Source organism: Venustampulla echinocandica, assembly GCF_003357145.1.
Source record: "Venustampulla echinocandica strain BP 5553 chromosome Unknown scaffold_0, whole genome shotgun sequence".
Classification (NCBI taxonomy): domain Eukaryota; kingdom Fungi; phylum Ascomycota; class Leotiomycetes; order Helotiales; family Pleuroascaceae; genus Venustampulla; species Venustampulla echinocandica.
Window position 1 is genome coordinate 6,190,744 of NW_022474205.1, and position 20,325 is coordinate 6,211,068.

The 20,325-nt window shown below is 49.2% G+C and overlaps 8 protein-coding genes across 8 annotated transcripts; 4 read left to right on the forward strand and 4 right to left on the reverse strand.

Annotated features, from left to right (window-relative positions):
• Window positions 1-789: 789 nt before the first annotated feature.
• Window positions 790-2,094, reverse strand: BP5553_01912 (S-adenosylmethionine synthase; the record flags this gene model as incomplete). The annotated part of the gene is made up of 3 exons (XM_032010535.1): window positions 790-1,248; window positions 1,301-1,966; window positions 2,026-2,094. 3 exons carry the CDS (start codon window positions 2,092-2,094, stop codon window positions 790-792), a joined length of 1,194 nt encoding a protein of 397 aa, XP_031874589.1.
• Window positions 2,095-2,774: 680 nt separating this feature from the next.
• Window positions 2,775-3,708, forward strand: BP5553_01913 (Transcription factor fet5; the record flags this gene model as incomplete). The annotated part of the gene is made up of 2 exons (XM_032010536.1): window positions 2,775-2,822; window positions 2,881-3,708. The coding sequence occupies 2 exons, from the start codon at window positions 2,775-2,777 to the stop codon at window positions 3,706-3,708; spliced, it is 876 nt and encodes a 291-aa protein (XP_031874590.1).
• A 521-nt stretch (window positions 3,709-4,229) lies between these two features.
• On the reverse strand, window positions 4,230-4,546 carry BP5553_01914 (uncharacterized protein; the record flags this gene model as incomplete). Its single annotated transcript, XM_032010537.1, has 2 exons — window positions 4,230-4,456; window positions 4,531-4,546. The coding sequence occupies 2 exons, from the start codon at window positions 4,544-4,546 to the stop codon at window positions 4,230-4,232; spliced, it is 243 nt and encodes an 80-aa protein (XP_031874591.1).
• A 541-nt stretch (window positions 4,547-5,087) lies between these two features.
• On the forward strand, window positions 5,088-6,326 carry BP5553_01915 (uncharacterized protein; the record flags this gene model as incomplete). Its single annotated transcript, XM_032010538.1, has 3 exons — window positions 5,088-5,413; window positions 5,695-5,975; window positions 6,022-6,326. The coding sequence occupies 3 exons, from the start codon at window positions 5,088-5,090 to the stop codon at window positions 6,324-6,326; spliced, it is 912 nt and encodes a 303-aa protein (XP_031874592.1).
• A 2,286-nt stretch (window positions 6,327-8,612) lies between these two features.
• BP5553_01916 (uncharacterized protein) lies at window positions 8,613-8,993 on the forward strand (the record flags this gene model as incomplete). Its single annotated transcript, XM_032010539.1, has 2 exons — window positions 8,613-8,648; window positions 8,712-8,993. The coding sequence occupies 2 exons, from the start codon at window positions 8,613-8,615 to the stop codon at window positions 8,991-8,993; spliced, it is 318 nt and encodes a 105-aa protein (XP_031874593.1).
• Window positions 8,994-9,587: 594 nt separating this feature from the next.
• On the reverse strand, window positions 9,588-11,319 carry BP5553_01917 (Ammonium transporter; the record flags this gene model as incomplete). Its single annotated transcript, XM_032010540.1, has 4 exons — window positions 9,588-10,404; window positions 10,503-11,003; window positions 11,074-11,138; window positions 11,197-11,319. 4 exons carry the CDS (start codon window positions 11,317-11,319, stop codon window positions 9,588-9,590), a joined length of 1,506 nt encoding a protein of 501 aa, XP_031874594.1.
• A 2,128-nt stretch (window positions 11,320-13,447) lies between these two features.
• On the reverse strand, window positions 13,448-16,808 carry BP5553_01918 (Uncharacterized protein; the record flags this gene model as incomplete). The annotated part of the gene is made up of 9 exons (XM_032010541.1): window positions 13,448-14,460; window positions 14,512-14,805; window positions 14,858-14,968; window positions 15,016-15,135; window positions 15,191-15,410; window positions 15,463-15,908; window positions 15,959-16,205; window positions 16,258-16,618; window positions 16,672-16,808. The coding sequence occupies 9 exons, from the start codon at window positions 16,806-16,808 to the stop codon at window positions 13,448-13,450; spliced, it is 2,949 nt and encodes a 982-aa protein (XP_031874595.1).
• A 1,137-nt stretch (window positions 16,809-17,945) lies between these two features.
• BP5553_01919 (DHS-like NAD protein) lies at window positions 17,946-19,699 on the forward strand (the record flags this gene model as incomplete). Its single annotated transcript, XM_032010542.1, has 2 exons — window positions 17,946-18,303; window positions 18,354-19,699. 2 exons carry the CDS (start codon window positions 17,946-17,948, stop codon window positions 19,697-19,699), a joined length of 1,704 nt encoding a protein of 567 aa, XP_031874596.1.
• Between the last annotated feature and the right edge of the window lie 626 nt (window positions 19,700-20,325).

Here is a 20,325-nt window from a genome sequence, read left to right on the forward strand (position 1 = left end):
CAGGGCAAGCAGTGTACATATGCTGTACCTGTTTGCAGCATCTCCAAAGCGGTCTTCTGATGGCGCCTAGTGTGTACTTGCTCGTTTTGCATCGATTCACTAAATTGATGAGTTAGGGACACGGATAGGCTCAAATACAGATCTTCACACAAAGTGAGCGATATAAATAGACAGACAGTCGTATCCTTAGCACCGAGAAACGTAGTATATTCAATTCTACCACGAATCTACCGGCTAGATCTCTATTTAAAGAATATAGCTAAGGACAGTTGCGAGGGAGCGAACTATCTACCCCAGCCATAAATTCCTCCACGCAACCTCCTGGTTCAAACGAGCCTCGATGACGAAGTATATCCGACCATTCAGAAGATGTTGAAGTTCTCCCGTAACGCCAGATATGCAATGATGCTCATTTCTATTTTCGCCGCGCTAAACAAAACAAAAAACTCGCCTGCTGGACAAGTCTTGTTGCACGCAGCCGCCGTATCTACGGTCTATGTTGAATATTCATCAGACTTTTAAAAATCTTTCACGACCCAATCGATAAAGCAGGAGAGACTCGTCTCCTCTGGGTTCGCTCGGGGGAAATATTCCCCAAGCAAATAAACGAAAAAAAAATGCCGATTGTCCACCAGAAACGAAAAATTAACTCCGCCCGAATTGCTCCGTAGGTCGTTGAGACCATGCCTGTGTTCGTTCAATCATTTCGCCGTGAGTATATCCACAAAGGAAAATTGAGCACCTAGACGTTGAGTCTGGTGCTAATCATGGCTATTATTCAAATCTCGTCTAGAGTTTGAGGGTCTTGGGCTTCTCCCAGGTGAATTCCTGGTTGGTGAAGTGACCGTTCTTGGCAGTGCGGAAGTAGATTGGCTTGGCCAAGTCGAGCTCCTTGACAATGACACCGGGTCTCATGTCGAAGTTGTTTCGGATGATCTCGACCAGCTGATCAGAGCTCCTGCTTGAGGTGCCGTAGGTCTCAACGAAGATGGAGAGTGGCTCAGAGACACCAATGGCATATGAGAGTTGGACGAGCGCACGTCGGGCAAGCTTGGCATGGACCAAGGACTTTGCGATCCATCGGGCCAGGTAGGCAGCTGATCGATCGACCTTGGAGAAATCCTTACCAGAGAAGGCACCGCCACCGTGGGCTCCCCATCCACCGTATGTGTCGACGATGATCTTACGGCCAGTAAGCCCAGCATCTCCTTGGGGTCCACCGATGATGAAGAGTCCAGAGGGTTGGATCTAAGAATATGTTAATGGAGTTGCGAGAAGCATGATCCAAGGGGTTACATACGTGATAGACGGTCTCATCATTCAAGTATTGGGCTGGGATAACCTTCTTGATGATCTTCTCCTTGATCTCCTTGCGCAATTGCTCAGTGGTGATGTCTTCACTGTGCTGGGCGCTGACAACGACGGTGTGAACCCGGACTGGGATAACAGCTCCGTTATCGTGCTTGTACTCAACCGTAACTTGAGTCTTAGTATCAGGTCTCAGCCATGGCAGGCTTCCGTCCCGGCGGGCAGCAGACATAGCGGCGTTGAGCTTGTGTGCCAGCTGGAGGGTCAAGGGGAACAGCTCTGGGGTCTCATCGGTGGCGTATCCAAACATGATACCTTGGTCACCAGCACCCAGCTGCTCAAGAGCCTGCTCGTAGTGCAGCCCCTGGGCAATATCTGGCGATTGCTGCTCAATGGCAACCAAGACATTGCAGGTCTTGTAATCGAAGCCCTTGGCGGAATCATCGTAACCAATGTCCTTGATGGCGTTTCGGATGACCTTTTGGTAATCAATGTTGGCCTTGGTTGTGATCTCACCGAAGACCATAATCATACCGGTCTTGGTGGCCGTCTCACAGGCAACCTTGGACAAAGGGTCCTCAGCTAAGCAGGCATCGAGAACGGCATCGGAGACTTGATCAGCGATCTTGTCGGGGTGGCCCTCTCCTACGGACTCAGACTTAAAGGAGAGCCTATCAGCAAAATATTCATCTCAAGTGGGGGGGGAATCAAACTTACGGTGAACAAGAATGTTCCCTGGTTGTGGTGCGGCGCAGTGCCATTGGTGCCGTTTGTAATAGCAGCCATTGTGAAGAGATTTGAGGGCTATGAGCGAAGGGTGATGAGGAAGAGTTGAGGTTATTGGGGGGTGGATGGGATTGCGGAAAGGGAGGGAAATGAGGGACAAGAGGGACAAGATGGAGATGCGGTTGCGGTTGCGGCTGCGGTTGAGAAGAAGGGAGCCAAGGAAACAAGAATTGGGTGAGATTTCTGAGGACGGGGCCCGTGCTCACGCGCACGTTAGTCCAGTTTAAGCGGATTGCACCATCGCGAAAAAGAAATTGCCGCAGAGCTGATTGTGCAGTGCGAAGTACGTACTAATAGGGAGTGTTTATTACAGGTAGGTACGTAGGTACCTATGTGGTATGTACTACAGGAGTATGCAGAGGCACTTCACCGCCATCTTTCACTGTTCCATCTCGAGTATCAACACTGGCGATCTGCGTCCCAGAATGGACAAAGGCTGGTTGACACTTGAGACTTGAGTACCGAGTACGAGGTACGAAAGTACGAAGCATGCCTCTGTATTAATACCTAAGGCACCTCGACTGGCACGTGCACCGCGGGGTACTTCTGGATACTTCATATACCAACCTAGCTTATCAGGCAACTATCAAAAAGTCTCCAAAGCTCTATGCTCCCAGTTTCTTTTGAGAGACAACCCCACGTCCACGTACACATTCACGCTCACTTTCATAACCCTCAACATGAGTAAATACGGCGTCGTGGTTATGGGCCCCGCGGGGGCCGGTAAGGTTAATAGCACTGCATTTTACCCTCTTAAATCCACATGCTAACATATATACTGTGCAGTCAACATTTTGTTCCGCCCTCATAACGAACCTGCGCAACAACAGGCGCTCCTGTTTCTACGTGAACCTCGACCCCGCAGCCGAAGACTTCACCCACGAGCCGGATCTCGACATCAAAGACCTGATCTCTCTCGAAGATGTGATGGAGGAGATGGGGTTGGGCCCCAACGGCGGCCTGATCTACTGCTTCGAATTCCTGCTGGAAAACCTGGACTTCCTCAGCGATGCGCTCGACCCATTATCCGACGAGTACCTCATCGTTATCGACATGCCCGGACAAATAGAGCTCTACACCCACATCCCCATATTACCCGCGCTGGTTAAGCACCTGACGCGCACTGGCGCGCTCGATATCAGACTCTGTGCTGCGTACCTCCTCGAAGCTACTTTTGTTATTGACAGCGCCAAGTTCTTCGCCGGGACGTTGAGTGCTATGAGCGCCATGATAATGCTCGAGGTTCCGCATATCAATATCATGTCCAAGATGGATCTTGTGAAGGGACAGGTTGGGAAGCGACAGATGAAACGCTTTCTCGATGCGGATGCCTCCATCTTGGAAGAAGAAGAAGCCGAGGAAGATGATGGCTCCACGAACCCAGGGGATACCCAGACCTTGATGAAGGGCAAGAGTTTTAATAGATTGAATAAGGCCGTTGCGGGGCTGATTGACAGCTTTGGCATGGTTTCTTATCTAAGATTAGATGTGCAGGATGAAGATAGCGTTGCAGCTATATTGAGCTATATCGATGATGCTATCCAGTTCCATGAGGCGCAGGAACCGAAAGAGCCTATAGAGGAGATGGAAATGGGAGACGAGGACTTGCCATAAATGTGGGGATTCGCTTCGTCTGCGCTCACGATAGATATTAGGAGGAGTTTTGGAGTTGTTGGATGGCCGGCAATTGCGAGCTCAGGCTTTTGGTTCTTTGATTGTGGGATATAGAGTGGGATACTCCATAAACGGCTTATTAAAGCATAGCGTCGGCGTTAATCATTATGACATTTAGATGATACTCTCTCCACCTTGAACCCAGACGCTCCAAACACCAGCCTTTGAAATCCAAATATGCCATGCCCATTACCATTTTCGATCCAAATAATATTTTCCCATCACCGCCGTCACGGCTTGCTACCGTCTATCTCCAAGAAGCCCTAGCACTCGCACCCCCGACTCCCTGATCTCTCTTCATGTTCTGGTATCCCTCCCACCTCCTATACTCCCTCCACCAAACATTACTCAACTCCTCCCCCCGATCCATAACATCCTGCAACGTCTTCCCCAGTCCCCTCTGCCATACCACACTAGCCAACACCACCAGGGTCCCCCAAAACATCACCCTGGTGACGAGCCTAAACCACCAGACCATCATCCTCCTCACCCAGCTCAGGATCTGCAGCATTATCGCGAGAGATAGCAAGAGGACGCCCAGGGAGACTATGGCTGGGGATTCTTGCGCGAGAACGGCGAAGCGGTTGAGGTATGGGAGCAAGAGAGGATAGCATGTTGACTGAAAGTCCCAGAAGAATTGTCGGACGGGCCGGAGGTAGGGATCCATTTCGTGGTAGACGTGGACTGCCTGGACGGCGATATCTGTGCGGTTCTTAGTTTATATTTCGATGGTAGAGTTCGCTGGGGTTTGAGGGAGCTTACCTTGGACTATGTCCATACTGGCGCGTGATGAAGTTGTGGCCTGGCGCGTGTTTATGGTGCGGGTGTGTCGTTATTTATCTCGATCCAGCGGGGTATAGGGAAGGCAAACTGGCTGGTCGCCTTGCTAGGAATGGAGGAAAATGCTAGTGGGAGGTCTTCTGGTGGCGGGTATTTTGTTTAGCTTCGGTTCGGTGTCAAATTCGTGATACGCGCTGATTCTGGGAAATAGCTGCCGCCTTTGTTAGGGCAGATTGTGGCCTTACATATCAGGCAAGAAGCGCATTGCCCCCTAAACCACACCAAGCTTGCTGCTCCCGCCCTGTTCGCTACCCAACCTGTTCCTGCCACAACCTAATATTGAAGCCATTCGCACCTTCCTGCCGCTCTATTCGCGCTGTGGTTATCGCTATAACGTGCTTAGCCTATAACCCTAACCAGTCTTTACTACTGTACTTCGTATTTTCAATATATAATGTTTCCTGATACTATATCGTCTTGTTGAGGCTCAGTCCTCCTACCAAGCCACTGAAATGTCATGATCCCGGGCAATCACCCAAATGCGTGATACGACCAGACAGATCAAGATGGAGAAACCTTGCCTCAATTGGTGGAAGAAGACTTCCCCTATTCGAAATCAATTGGCAGGAGCTCTAGGCAACAATGCAGAGAGGAGCAACGACGTCGCAGGCAGCCTTGATCAAGCCAATGCAATTGCTAGATCGAGGAACAGGAGACGAACAAAAAGAAAACCCTGCACTGGAGCCCTCCAAAATACTAATTCTCTTTCTGGATACCACTCAGCATGTTCTCAGCTCATTCGATGCGTCAAACAGGTCGAATCCACAGAGATACCCTCCCAGATGAACCTAAACACTAGCGTTAGGTAAGAAAGCACCCATAGTCTCCGGGCTTTGGTAAAGCGGCGGAGAACGAATTCGACACTCTCCAACTCATACAAGCTTTCGAATATGTCGAATATAGTGGATTGGATTCCCTACTATGAACCTGGGTATTCAAATACCACTTTGATAGTAATAGGTATATAACACATTTGAGGCCAACCTAATGGCCAAATATCAACTACGACTCCTTGAGGAAGCAAATCACTTTCTTGGGATCAGAATCCTCAGGGACCGGCCCACTAAGAAACTCTGCCTAGTGCAGGACTCATATATTCAAGGAGATGAGCTCCACATTCAAGCTCAATACAGTTGTTAGAAAACTATTAAAACCCCTGCCAACTGGCGAATTAGATCAATTCGACGGCCAGGCTACCCCTCAACAGATGCTTGCCTACCAACAGAGAGTGGGTAGTATCAATTACGCGTCTGTTATTACACGAGCCGATGTATCCAAATCCATCTCCAAATTGGCCGAATTTCAACTTAATCCAGCCCCAAAACACCTTGCTGCAGCCGACCAGCTATTACAGTACTTGGAGGGCAGTATGGGATTAGCAATTGAGTTTGATAGCAAAAAGCTAGAGTCTAGGCCAAAGTGGAAGCCACATTGCAAATCAGAGCTCGAAACGGAGGACACACGCGCGGAACCCGAATAGTCTGTACGATACCGGACTCGAAGGAGGCAACAGATATAACGCAGGTAGCACAGCCGAACGACAGAGTCGAACTGGTACCTTGCAGACCAGAGAGAATCCCTTTAAGCAGTTTGTCCGAAATAGGACCAATCCACCGGAACGCGATGTCGAGGATATGGATGATAACCGCAGAAGCCGACGAGCCAGACGAGATTATGTCGCGAAAGAGCTACTCACCAGACTCGTATTCCAATTCTAGTAATACCTCGGGTTCAACGCTCGTAGACGATCTCGAGTATGAGGAAGTCGATATCCTTAGCCACTTTGTTGAGCATCTTGCCCACCTGGGAAGCACGACACAGATTTCATCCGCCATACACACAAGTTACAACAGATTGGCGACTCCCACGATGAAAATTGCTGCGGCATCGAATTTTTACGGGACCTTTCGGACCCCCTCCATAAGGGCGACAGAGAGATTCCTGATATCCCGTCGCAACCGTACCTTTGGAGAGGAACCAAGGTGTTCACATCTGCTGCATCTACAAATAACATCTTTACCCGCAAGCCTGCTAATATTCGGTGGCCTTGCTTCGCAGGTAGTAAGAACATTCGGATACGGCCAGACTGTTGCCCTGTAGTTATAGCTCAGCAACCTATAGCTAAAAAGACAAAGAAGGGTGCTCAAGAAGAGGTTAACTTTGCTCACGTGTACCCAGACGAGGGCTGTCGGAACTGGCGCGCTATGTTTGGGTTGGGTGGGATATCAAAAGAGTATATAGTCCACTTTATTGATGTATGTAGAGCCGACTACGTGTAATAGGCAGGACGTACTCTAGATACGCCAGCAGGAGGAGCAATTAGCTCTTACGGATCAGCTTTGTTCGGAGGACGAGCTTACGGATAGTACTCTCCCTGATCTATTCGATAAGTGGTAATAAAGCAAGAAGGAGTGCGACGGATCGCTGTTCCAAGCGCGCTCCCTCCCGATTGTTATATCCTCTGATACGGACGGCTCGGACTTGCCAACTGTTAAGGATATCCTTCGACTACGGGGCCGTAAAAGGATTCTCTCAGGCGTAAGCCAGACCCAGGGACAGCGTGAGATGTCCCGGCTCCGGATTAAGCAGGAGGAGGCTGAGGATACCTAGGGTATTCAGAGTGATCAGGAGGATCAGGAGGATCAAGAGCGTCGCCGAGTCATTAGAGCTACTGAAATACTAAAATAAAGCCAAAGTGCGAGAATAACAAGGTGTGTGGGGCACACGGGTGAAGGAGTGGGTAGGCAGGGAGTACAAGAAAGGGAAAATTAGAATCTGGGAGTAGCTTCAGGTATACGAGCTGCGCGTTGCAACGGACAAGGTGGAACATCGTAGGAGCAGCAAGCCTGGTGGGAGCTTTGGTGTACTGTGCTGCATGCCTGATGTGCGAAGGTTAGGTGGTGGGAATGCTATAACCGGATAGGTCATCGCTATTATACCGACTCGATAGATGCTGCAAGTGTGTTAACGTTGTGTTTTTGGGGGGTTCTTCTAAGACATATATAGCCGTCCAGATCCCTGTCAAATGTGTTTAAGAGATTTAAGCGTTTGGAATATGAGAGAGTTGTGGGGATATTTACCTACCTAGGTAGCATATCATTGTTGACACTTATACTACTCGAGTAGTGCTGGTGCAAAGGATAGGCAATCGACTCAACTAACCTAACCTTTATATCTTTAAATAAGCCTCAAAACTCCAAAGAATAATCACAATTTGGGACATAGAAGAGGCATACATGTCTTAAATCTCAATATAAATCTTCGCTAAGGGGCCCTTTCTCGCTTACGCTTAAGGGGCAACACCTCGCCTCTGATATCGTGGTATAAATAGCAGAATAAACAAATTATCGGTAAGTGACAGAGTGTGAGGAGCAATGGTCTAGTGGTATACGTATTGCAGTTAAGTCTAGCGAACGGTCTCCACCGAATCCTATCTCCTACAGTAAGCGGGCTCAGCCCCCCTGGATGAACTGGCAGAGATAACCAAGGTCGAAGCTTCGGCTTCCGATCTGAGTTTCTCGGTATCCTAACCTTAACCGGTTGGGATATTTCTTTTTGCCCTTTTTCTTAATCTGAGGCTATTCGTGTTTATTTTTGGGCGGTGTAAGCTACACGCGCATGGAAATGGAAACGTATAAATTCGCTAAACCAGCAGCATTTGTCCTAAAAGTCTAACTTCAAAACATCCAATTCAGCCAGCAAAGTATTCTCGTTACAATACAATCTCAAAAAGTACCTATACGGGGCTGTCTTGCAATGCTGTCTCGGCTGTCTTTTGACGACGTCGCTGGGGAGCAAAAAAGTGACAAAATTTACGCGGAATTGCGAGACGAGCTGCTTAAACCTGACAACCTAAGAGACCCCGCTATGTTTTTTTGTAGATTATGATTTTGGGACACTAATCAAGGTTGGAACGCTTCTTACTGGTGTGTATAATGCTGCAGCGGCCGTAGATTTCCGCGGAGGCGGTTCAGCTTTGGTTCGCTTTTCTACTAAAGCCAGATATGGCTATGGTTCCCGAGGAGAAGGTCTGGAATGAGGTTGCGATAATGCGGTATATTCAAGATGATGACTCGATACCAGTACCATTGATATCGTATTAGGGTACGAAGGAACAAAGTCCTAGCGGCTTAGGGCAATTCACTATCATGAAATACGTTGAGCATGCCTGTGATATCAGCGACGCACAGAATACTCCTGGAAGACTACCTGAAGAACAGTCCGCTCTTGATCCCTCTGCGGACAAGGGAAACCTTCGAAAATTGTACAGCCAAATTGCAGATGTCTTGCTCCAATTTATCTATATTTTTTTTCATTCTCTAAAATTGGATCCTTCACCCGAGTTTGAGGATACTTGGGATGTCGCTAGGAGACCATTAACGTAATATAAGAATGAGATCGTACAGCTCGGAACTTTACCACACTCGAAACTACCCTCAGAAGAGGCAGCATTCGAACCTCGCGCTCGCTAGTCTGCATCTCTCTCACTCAGCCCATAAACGTATCGGGTTATTGACTCTGCGAGCGACTGTCGGCAAGAGTACCTGGTAATATATAAACTTCAAAAGCTTTCTGTCAAGGACAAACCATCAGACTTCGAGTACCGTTCTGGACCCTTTAAACTCTGGTGCTTCGATTTGCGCCCAGCCAACGTGTTGGCCTATTCCAAGTACGATTTAGTTGCAGCCATTGAGTCATTGGCTACGAATCCACCTCTTCCACTGGACACACACAAACAGGATTGAATTCACTTTCGCGTTTTAACTTAAGGTTGGCACTGCACAAGCACGGAGATTATAGTTTGGGATCTTTAGTAAATTAATATTGGATCTACATACACCATGACCTAACTACACAAGGTATCAAAAAGAAAAACAAAGGCCGCAGATAAACACAAGCGAGTTCAAGACGAATCGACTATGACCGATTCCGGTTTACCAATGCAAATATGTAACAAATCGCAACAGTATAATTCGGAATCATACCGCGACATCGTGTGCCACAGGCGACACTCGTTCGGGCTTCTCCGCTAAGTTTGTGTCGTCTGCTGGAGTGTGCGCACCGGTATTGGAGTACTTGCTCTCCGCGTCGTTGGGGTCGTGCAAGACCTCACGGGTTAACTCAACATAGTCGTACGCAAACTCGCCAATCTCGGCATCATCGATACCCATCAATTCAGCTTCTTCAGTGGCGCGCAGGGAGAGGCCCGGGATAAGGTTCATGATGAAGAGAATGAGGCAGGTACCAAAGAACGAGTACACCGCACCAGAAACGGAATCAGCAAGTTGGTAGCCGAGTTGTACCCAGTTGTGGTTGAGCCAGCCGCCGGGGATCTCGCTGAAGCCGTCGAGATGTGCTATGTAGTCGGCTGCGAAGAAAGCCGTGAGGATGTTGCCAATGAATCCACCAACAGCGTGCTCGGCGAAGATATCAAGCGCATCATCGACACCAAGGACATACTTGAGCTTAGTAGCATAATTGGCGCCTGCGGCACCGACAACACCATAGATGACGGCGGCCCATGCGGGGACGAAACCAGAGCCGGGCGTGATGGCGACGAGGCCTGCAATGACACCAGAGCAGAATCCCACGGTAGACCACTTGCGTTCGAGTCGGTAATCAAGAAGACACCATGTGATGCCTCCAACACAGGCTGCGAGGTTGGTAACGACCGCCGCCATGACTGCCCGCATATTGGCAGCAAGAGCTGAACCAGCATTGAATCCAAACCAACCAACCCACAGGAAGACGGTTCCGATGACAATGTGTGTAACGTTGTGCGGGCGATAGTTCAACCTATAACTTCTGGTTAGCATTGCTTGGTTCGGCAGAGATTCGTATCACGAAAGTCGTTTTCTTTTACAGAAAGAAAAGGGTATCCGAGAAATACGTACTCATGGGTTCCATGGCCGTGACGCTTGCCCAACATGACGGAGTATGCGAGGGCTGCGCAACCTGAGACAATATGCACAGGAGTTCCACCAGCGAAATCAAGTCCTCCCATCTGGAAGACCCAGCCCGACGAATTCCATGTCCAGCAAGCAACGGGGTCGTAAATGATGGTTGTCCAGACGAACATGAATACCACACAAGGCAGCATGCGGCCACGCTCAGCAACAGCTCCGATGGCAAGGGCAACAGTGATGGCGGCGAACATGCCCTGATAGACGGCGAACATGAGGTCAGGAATCTTGGAGGATCCGACAGAAGGGGCACCGAGGACATCTTTGAACCCGATGTTATCCAAGTTACCAATGTACTTGCCGGCCGTGTGGGAGAAGGCTAGTGAATATCCCCAGAAGAACCATTGCAAGGAGACGACGGCCGTAGCCATGACCGAGAGCCATATGAGTGACAAAGCGGACTTTCTCCGGGCTAGACCGGAATAGAAGAAGCTACAGAACAATAAATTGTCAGCTCCTGTTGTACAATCCACGTTGCGTTTCCGGTTTAGAATGCACTTACCCGACACCTGGAATCATGAGTAGCACGAGGGCGGTGGCAGTGATCATCCATGCGATATCACCGGGCTATTTCTGTCGTGTTAGTATCGCGTCAAATTCGGCGAGGAGCTGCCGTGAAGCTTACATTGTAAAATATATTGAGATCCTCGGTCAAGGAGTCTCCTCCAGTCGCGCTGGACCCATTGTACGGGACTAGCACGGTGTAGTTGAGGCCATTGAGGATATCAACGCCTTCCGGGGCAGACATGGAGGGCTATCACAGTAGTTGCCCGCTCTAGTAGTCTTTTCGCAGCGAGCTATCGCAGTAGAAGAAGTAGTTCCTGGAGCTGCGGTCGGAGTTGAGTGGGATGGAGGTGCGGAGGTGGCGATGGGAGATTCTCGACGGAGGAGAAAGGGAGTGGAAGGGAGGAGGTTGAGTATTAAAAGGTCAGTTTAAGTAACGAGATCGAATAGCCAGGGGAGTGGAGTTGGCAAGTATCGATATGCAGTCGCCAGGATACGAGGTATCAGACTATCAGCCTTTTAGGGAACTGGGGTCCGGAAGCTGGTTCCACTGTTGGGTATGGGGGTCAAAAGGGGGACGGAGCAAGGTGACCTGTGCTTTGCTGTGGATGTTTTGAAAGGGATTCGGAGAGTAGTGAGGAGCAAAAGAAAGCACAAGCCGGGGGTAGATACTTATCTATAGGAGTGAATATGGAAGGGGGCCTGTATGTGGCTGAAGCATCCCATGGTCTTGGGAGTGATATGGAGAGATATGAACGAAGGTTTCCAAACCTCTTTGTCACCTATACAAGCCGCTTATCCTCGAAATACCATTGCTCGGTTTGTTCCACAACAGTTGGTTGCTCCAACTGCTTGGGTAGATCCGAGAGAATCCGGTCGACGGGCCTCCCACTCCCATGGCTATTGGGTTCATCACCCACGAGGAACAAAGTGCTATGCCACATGGGCGTTCGGCCTATGCCGTGCCAGACTTGGCTAAAGATAGAGCCAACAATGAATACCAGGCCTCCGGGTTCTTCCTAGACTCCAGGACCTTCAACCGCTGCAAGAGATGGCCTCAGCAACTGGTCATCACTTCAGAACAATAGCTACTCCTGTGTCCTACCGCTGATTTGTTGTGTTTGACTCGTTTGAGCTCCACCTCCTGTCAAAACAGTGCCTCCCTCCACTTCCGACAATACTGACTACCAAGGTAGATACGGAGTAGTCTGGGCGTTTAGAATCTGGGCAAGGCAAATGAAGTCTGAAGATAAGCTATCAAGCTTGGTCGGATCTTTCGTAAGTTGGCTTCCTTATCAGGGACACCTTGGAGGTTGGCGACAGCCAATCAACGACGCGCCTGCCACTCTCGGCTCAGCCTCTCGCAAAGATCGGCCCTGTGATTGGCCGATAACCCATCTATGCAGTGCGACGTAATCAGCCTGGCGACGGAAGGGTTCTTTCCTCCCAGAGATAAGGACGCCGGAAGCTGCTCTGGTTCGCTGCACGCCCGTCCCCCACGACACCTCCTATCTTCGGAGGCAGGCGACAAATCAGCCTCTCTGGAACGTCGAATCCGAGTATTCCCGATTGACAACGTTCCGACGTGGACTTATCACATGATATACAAGCGCTGGAAATTGGATCACGTGAACACGTGGCAACGCGAATGCAGATGAGATTTATTAGGTACTTGTGGCAGTTAAGGTGCCCAGTGTCCTCCGTACGACGMACGACGCACGACATGTAGATCTGGCATGGATAGAACATTTCGAGTTAGGGCTCCCTGCAGCGAGGGGACGGTGTCGAGGCCAGCTAGCCATGCAGTGTCCCATTGTACGTGGTAGTTACCCAGCCACAATACGACCACGAGCATTGGAAACACGCATATTAACACGAAAATAAGCCCAGCCTCGATGAAATCGGAGATTTTATATATGTTCTACGAAAGACTCTCTTCTCCCCTGTACTAGGCATACCTTTATTATCTTACTTTCGACCTATTCATTATTCTACCTGTAAACTTGAGATGGCCTTCATCATTCAGATATCCAAAAACAAAATGAATGCTACATTATAATTTAATCAAACCACCTATTATCGAGATGAAGTCTCCCCTGTATATCCTTGCTTACTCTTGCCCCTTTTCTCTGTAAAGTCTCTATCTACTAAGTCGCCGGTTTAGAAGTATCATAAAAAATGTGATTTGAAGAAGTCCGAACTAGCTCAGTTTATTGCTTATTCAAATTGACATAGTTTAGGAAGGGATATAGAACAATTACATTCAGTAGACTACCATATTTGTTAAAAGATTTATCCTTGGAGCTGTGGGGTATGTCGATCTGCAACACGAACCGGGATGACAGGTATCCCAGAGCAGCTAGATATATCCATCAAGCAACCGTCTCCCCTGAAGCAAGCGTATCCCACCACCCACTACAAAAGCAGCGTCTCTGCTGCATAATCAACCATTGCAGCACCCGTCTCTCCGTAAGCACATCCTCCATAACTGCCGCGCACCTCGCACATCTCCTCCACCGTGCAATCTGTCTCCCACCCCCAGCGCCATCCTGTGGTGGATTCCCGCTGCCATTCGCATCCCCACCTGCCGCGGCATCCTGTCTCCCCCCACCATTTCCACCCTTCCGCTTCTTCGGATTTTCTAACCACGTTTTCCGAAAACAGTCCATTGTCATACCAGAGCTCTTCCTCTTCGCTACACTGGCCGCATCCTCATCCACCTCCAACAAGCTGAAATCAGCGAAGAAAAGTTTAGCGGGCTCGATGTCGTCCCGCACCGTCTCTAGTAAACCTCCTCTGCGGAACAATTCCACAATGACGGGCTTGAATGCGTCGGGGAATGAGCCACCAAATAACATTTTTGTTTCAAGGGTGTTGCGGGCAGCTTCTGCAGGGCGGCCGGCAAGCGAAGGGCTAGCGTTTCGGTAAGCTTCTTTGATATTGCTGGTGAGGGATCCGAGGAGGGTCTCGATGGTTTTGATGCGGAGGATTGTGTTGGTTGTCAGGGTAGCAATTTGGAGGTATGCGTTTCGGAGGGCAGGACTTATGGAAGAGCTGTTCGCTTGGGATGGGTTTGCGTTGGGGGGGTTGGAGGCGGGATTGGAGCTTGATTGCATTATCGCTCGTCGAGCGATCCAGTCGAGGTGACTGAGACGCCGACAGATAGCAGTCAGAAACCCGCGAGTTGGGGAAGAAAGCAGCATATGTAGGGAGATGGTATTCGATGATCGGAGATGTGCGAGTAGTTCGGGAAGTTTGAAGCCGTCCGGTTTCGTGAGATCCATTGATGGAGGAAGTGTGCTCGGTAGAGTCAAAAGGGTATCTGTTAACCATGCCATGAGATCTAGAATCCAACGGACAGACCCAGCGAGAGCATTGATCACCTCTAAGTATGTATTAGCACATATTCGAAGTCAAGGGGCAGAAATTCATTTACCAGGATCTTCGAGGGGTGATGTTTTAGTATTGGGATTTGACCCATCTGGCACATTTAGATTTGCGGCCATTGTCACCAGGACAACGATATTTCGTAATTGGAGAACTAGCCAGGCAAACTTCCCGGGAAATGTTCGTGGATGGAATTCTCCATGAAATCCAAGGGAATTTTGAATGCATAGACACAGCTGGATAGCAGTATTCCTGATCAATACATCAAAATGTTGTTCTTCTGAGTAATCGACTGGCGCCTTTAAAATCTTTGACAGCTCGATCAGCCAGTCAAATGCAAGATCTATCCCCGTCAGTATGTACCTGTTTAAGAAATACGGGTGAAATTGCCTTACTAGATTTCGATAATTTGTGGGCTGTGGCTAGCAAGTCATCATAAGTGACGTTTCTCATTACCGCAGTGGAACAGGATAGTGCGAGAGCTGCAACAATCCCAGCATACAGAGCTGCTTATAGTTAGGCTTGTTATATCAACGTAGGTTAGGCTGCTTACGGTCATCCATACTAGAACCAATTTCGCCTAAACGGTATTCAAGTTGCTTCCACTTGACTTTCCCGTCATTCCGAATCTGCACTAAAGAGCAGAAGCTGGGTGATAAAGCAACCTGCAGGCCTTTGCTTCGTTAGCAACGCCACTATGGACCCTAGGATTCAGGTAAAATACTCACAAGGCTCATCTTCAGCATATGAAAACCCAATCTGGGAAAGATGGTGAACCCGATCTAAGTCATGATCGGTGAAAGTCTCAGCCATTGTACTGCGGTCTCGATACTCAACCGAGCTGTCGCTGTATGCAAAGATGATAACCTTTCCAAGATTCATCGGTTGTATGGCAAGGAGAGTCTTATTTATAACTAAGCTCTCAAGCTTTTTGAGGAAGAAAGTGGGCTAGGTACAGTCAGTTGATGTTACGAATAACTTGCAGAACGTAGAGATTTACTCCTGGCGGTGACCCCACACTATTCTTACGCGAGCTCAATTGCTCAAAAGCTGGGTGAACGGTCTGAAGTTTCTCACGGATTTCCCATCTATCCACGGTTGTATGCACATCTTGATTATAATGTGACGTTGAGGCTGGCATGTGAGAGCGAATGGCGACTATAGTTGGGGGGGTTGTACGTCCATGCGAATCACCGCAAGACGGCAAGAATTTTAAGTGAGATAGCTGCGTCATGGCCGAATCCATGTTTGAAGCGTTTAAGGTCTCACCCGGCGCATCGTGTAGCCAGCTTGTTGCTGCAACATGGCGAGTTTTGATGGTAGGATTCAAGGGCTGAGTTGCAGCATGATTCCCTCCCGTTGGCTTCGGCTGACCCCAATCCACTAGTGCACGCAAAACTCGGAGTTGTTTTGAAGTGGTGGCAAATGCAATAAGTAGCGTATTGTCTGGAATTGGATATTAGCATATACCTTAAGAGGACATTGCGACAGCTTACTTTTATCAGGACAAATGGCCGCGTGGGTTATAAGGTCATCAGAGGAAACCACACTTTCTAGCTCTGTATGTGCCTCGGACCACTTGCCATTAGTTTGAGGGAAGATAATCCGTAGAAGACCATTTGTTGTCACACAAACGAATGCGGATTTGGCATGTACAGGGTGGAACGGGCCAAACACAGGAGCTTGAGAGCCCTCATATCGATAGGTAGATCCTTCTTTAACAGCCGGGCCGTTTAGGAATGACTGCAACAAAAGTCAATTCAAGGCCAGGAACAATACGGAGCTTAAGACATACTGGCCGGTTTGGACTGTATGGAGCCACGTTTAACCAGAAACAGCCCACAACGCCATATAGGTCATCTGCTGGATCAATTTGGCCATGCCGGTGAAGAGTAGGTTTGTTCAGCGAGGAGAACAGGGTTAAAATGTTGACTCTTCCTGCCGTATCAATGACTGCCAGCTCCGATCCACTCGGGCTCCAGCAGAGATGCTTCAATGGGCCGCCCTCCAAGGTTGGAGTAAATGGCGGCGTGACAAAAGGTTCACTTAGTCCCCAGATGCCATTTTCAGGGTGACAACGAAGATTTCTCAGCTCCAAGGAAGCCCCGTCCACGGCGATTGTAGCTATACAGCCCCAATTAGACCACGCAATACCCCTACTCAAATATTAGAAGTGCAAACAAATTGAGACGGGAATCGATGCGCGTACTGGCAGCAGCCACCCCGTCTAAGTTCATCGACGCGTTGGTAAAGCTCTTTGGAAGGCGGGCGAGACGGCAGGGAGAGGCCATCGCTATCACCAAAGAGATCTTCCATATCCATATCTTCATCCATGATCAATGGCATGGCTGGCGCAAGGCTAGGCGCGTACTTGACGCTGGTTGCGAGTCCAGCCTGCCGGGAACGAGGGGCCAACTCCCGGTATGCAATGCCAATGCAATTATATTAGGCTACGCACGCAACGGCCTTGTAATATGACCATCCCAGTCTATTGGCGGAATAAAAATATAAATATAAATATAATATAACGAGAGCTGAGGAGTATACGAAGTTACCTGTACAGTCAGTAACGGAAAACGGAGAACGGAGAACGGAGTCTGAAGCGAGTCTCGGCAAGGCAGGGCAGGGTTGGCGGGAAGCCTAAGCCTAAACCGGCACCGGGACCAGCACATCTCTGCACCAGGAAGGAATCGAATAACAAAACAATACAAAGCGCAAGTCCCGAGTACCGAGTAGAGCAAACAGACTGTTGGGCTAATAATAATACTATCTCGTACTCGGGAGAAGACTCTGTTTGCCACTCATGCTGATAACTGATATGTATATACTGTACATACAGGCCAAAATAGAATAGTATAGGATATTAAACATCCCCATCCCTATAGCGCAGCTACTAGTTCTAGCAACCAAAACATCTGGTATCTCCTTTGTTTTTGATAGGCTCTATTCTCACGTAGTGTAACACCGCACCCAGTGTGGAATCTACAGCGGAGGATATGAAACTTTAACCACGAGGTTGCCTCAGAATATCAAACGGAAACCAAGCATTTCCTGGTGATCCGCCGTGCTGCTGCGGCCCCCGGATTCCACACGTGCGCCGGTTGTTGTTGTTGTCATCCCGCAAGCAAATCATAGATCCCGCCGCTTAGGGACTCTGGGTACCTACAGTAAGAAGTGCGAGTAGCGGTCGAGCTTGGTTCCGGCCTGCAACTGCCTTCCCGCTCTTCCAACCTCGTGTCTTCTCCTCTTCAACATCGTCTCACCACCAAACCCCGTCACCGCCGCCGACGACCGCTACTCGACCCAAATAGTCCGCTATAAAACCGACAACAATGACCTGAGAAGAGGAGTCCTTGCGAGCCGTCGTCATTATCTTCTATTCCGACAAAACCCTTCCTCCCCACATTACCCTCTTCCTCAACCTCAAACTCTAGAGAGAGGCCTTGATCGATATTGACAACCCGCAACGTAACACTCAACGGCATGGACTCAAGCTCCTCCCTCCCCTCTTCGCCGCTATCTAGCATAGGCTCTAGATCCCCTTCGCCACCTGCCAATTATCCATCTCCGCCCTCGAGCCATGATTCTGATGTGAGACCGTTGTCGCAGGCCCACAACGGCGCGGCAGATGGTGATGCGCCTCCACCTGCAAAGAAGCGGAAGATTTCGCCGCCAAAGGAGCTAAAGACAGAGTATCTCGACCTTCGTGCTCTGAATGCGAGCTTGGATAAGGATCATCATAAGGCCCAGGATGCGAAGCTCAAGAAGTTGACCGACGTCTTGCGCACCAAGCGCAAGATAGTTGTAATTGCCGGGGCGGGCATCTCTGTGTCTGCAGGCAGTATGTAATATTTGTCCCTATTTAATTGCTCTTGCTGACACCTATTCAAGTTCCCGATTTCCGCTCTTCAACCGGTCTTTTCTCGACGTTGCGCAGTCAACACAAACTGAAGTCCTCTGGGAAGCACCTCTTCGATGCGTCTGTGTATGGGGATGATTCTTCGACGAGCTCATTCCATGACATGGTTCGAGAGCTTTCCCTCTTGACCCAGACAGCAGAGCCTACTCCGTTCCACCACATGCTTGCGACGCTCGCTGAGGAAGGTCGCTTGATGCGATTGTACACCCAGAACGTCGATGGCATTGAGACATCGTTGACTCCCCTGGCGACTCACGTTCCGCTCAACTCTAAGGGCCCTTGGCCAAAGACCATCCAGCTACACGGTGGATTGGAAAAGATGACGTGTAGCAAATGCCACAAATTGTCAGAATTCGACGGGTCGCTCTTCCAAGGGCCAGAACCTCCAAGCTGCACGGAGTGCGAGTCTACAGATAGCGTCAGGGTCGCGGCCGGTTTACGAAGCCACGGAATTGGTCGTCTTCGCCCGAGATTACTTTTATACAATGAATACAACCCCGACGAGGAGGCCATTGGAGCGGCTAGTCATGCGGATCTTAAGAGCAGACCTGATGCTGTCATTGTTGTCGGCACAAGTCTGAAGGTCCCAGGTGTTCGTCGGTTGGCACGTGAGATGTGTGCTGTCACGCGAGGCCGTCGGGGTGGATTTGCCGCTTGGATTAATATCGACCCAGAACCACTTGGCGTGGACTTCAAAAATGGTTGGGATATGGTAGTTCGCGGGGAATGTGATGACGTCGCTCGATGTGTTGGTCTCCCGCGATGGGATGACAGGGACATTGGAGAATATCGCTTCATTGAGGATGAAATGAAGGGAACGAACCCTTTGGTCGGAGTAGTGGTGCCTTCAACGCCAACCACAGCTATCAAGACCCAGGGCATTTTGACGCCGAGCGACACCCCTCGACAACAGAGCCCGTCTGTTTTAGCAAACAAGTCAAAGATGAAGCAACCGCAGCTCCCATTTGGATCTTCACAGCCTTTGCAACTAAAGAAAAACGGACAGCCGAAGAAGAAACCAGGGAGGAAACCCCTTCCTTCTTCGAAACCTACGAACACCATCACACACACTTTCACCGCGACAAAGACATCAAAAGCAGCTGCAACCAAGGACAAAAAGCCAGCGGTGTTGGATCTGTTCCCGGGCCTGGCCGTAGCACCAACTCCTCCCATGCGGGAAGTCTCACCCCTCGACGTCCGTACCAACGGCGATACAAAGTCTCGATACATTTCTGTAGAGATCCCAGCATACAATCACGAAGCCACAATATCTCCCAAAGGAAGTGTTCCCTCCGGCATGGAATTATTCTTTAGCTAAATCGACTCCGCTGTTCCTTATGTTATTTCTACTTCTACCAGATACACGGTGACCAATGCATTCTCCGGGTTCCACACATTGCGGCTTCGAAGCTCAGGCAGCAGTCAGCGTCACATTCTCTGGAGTTTGATCGCTGGCAAGTGTTCATACTATTATCATACATTGGCGTTTATGTTCGAATTAGCATTGATAGAGATGCGGTCTTTGAGTTGTGGCAACTTCCTCCCATGAATAAGGGGGATGGTTTTTCTTTGGCATCAAATAGTGTCACAGTGTTTGGGTTCTTGAAACCGGAAGCACCAATGGGTGCGACTCTGAATATCCGGATCAGGAAATGAATCCTTAAGAGACTTGATATGGCGTTACATGCTTCTTGTGTACATAGATACAGCGCATGGTGGGGAATCCCAAGGATTATTCTCAGTGTGCAGGATAATATACCGATATTGCCTTCTTGAGATCTTGATAAAATAACTCGCTTTTCACTGCCCCTAAATATAACTTAAAAATACCACCCAAAAGTCTCTAAAGAGAAAACAGAAAACGGTGTTCTTTTTACTTGTATTATTGAGAGATAAGCTAAACTACGCCTTTACTTAGCGCTGCTTGAATAGCCTCAACTCTCT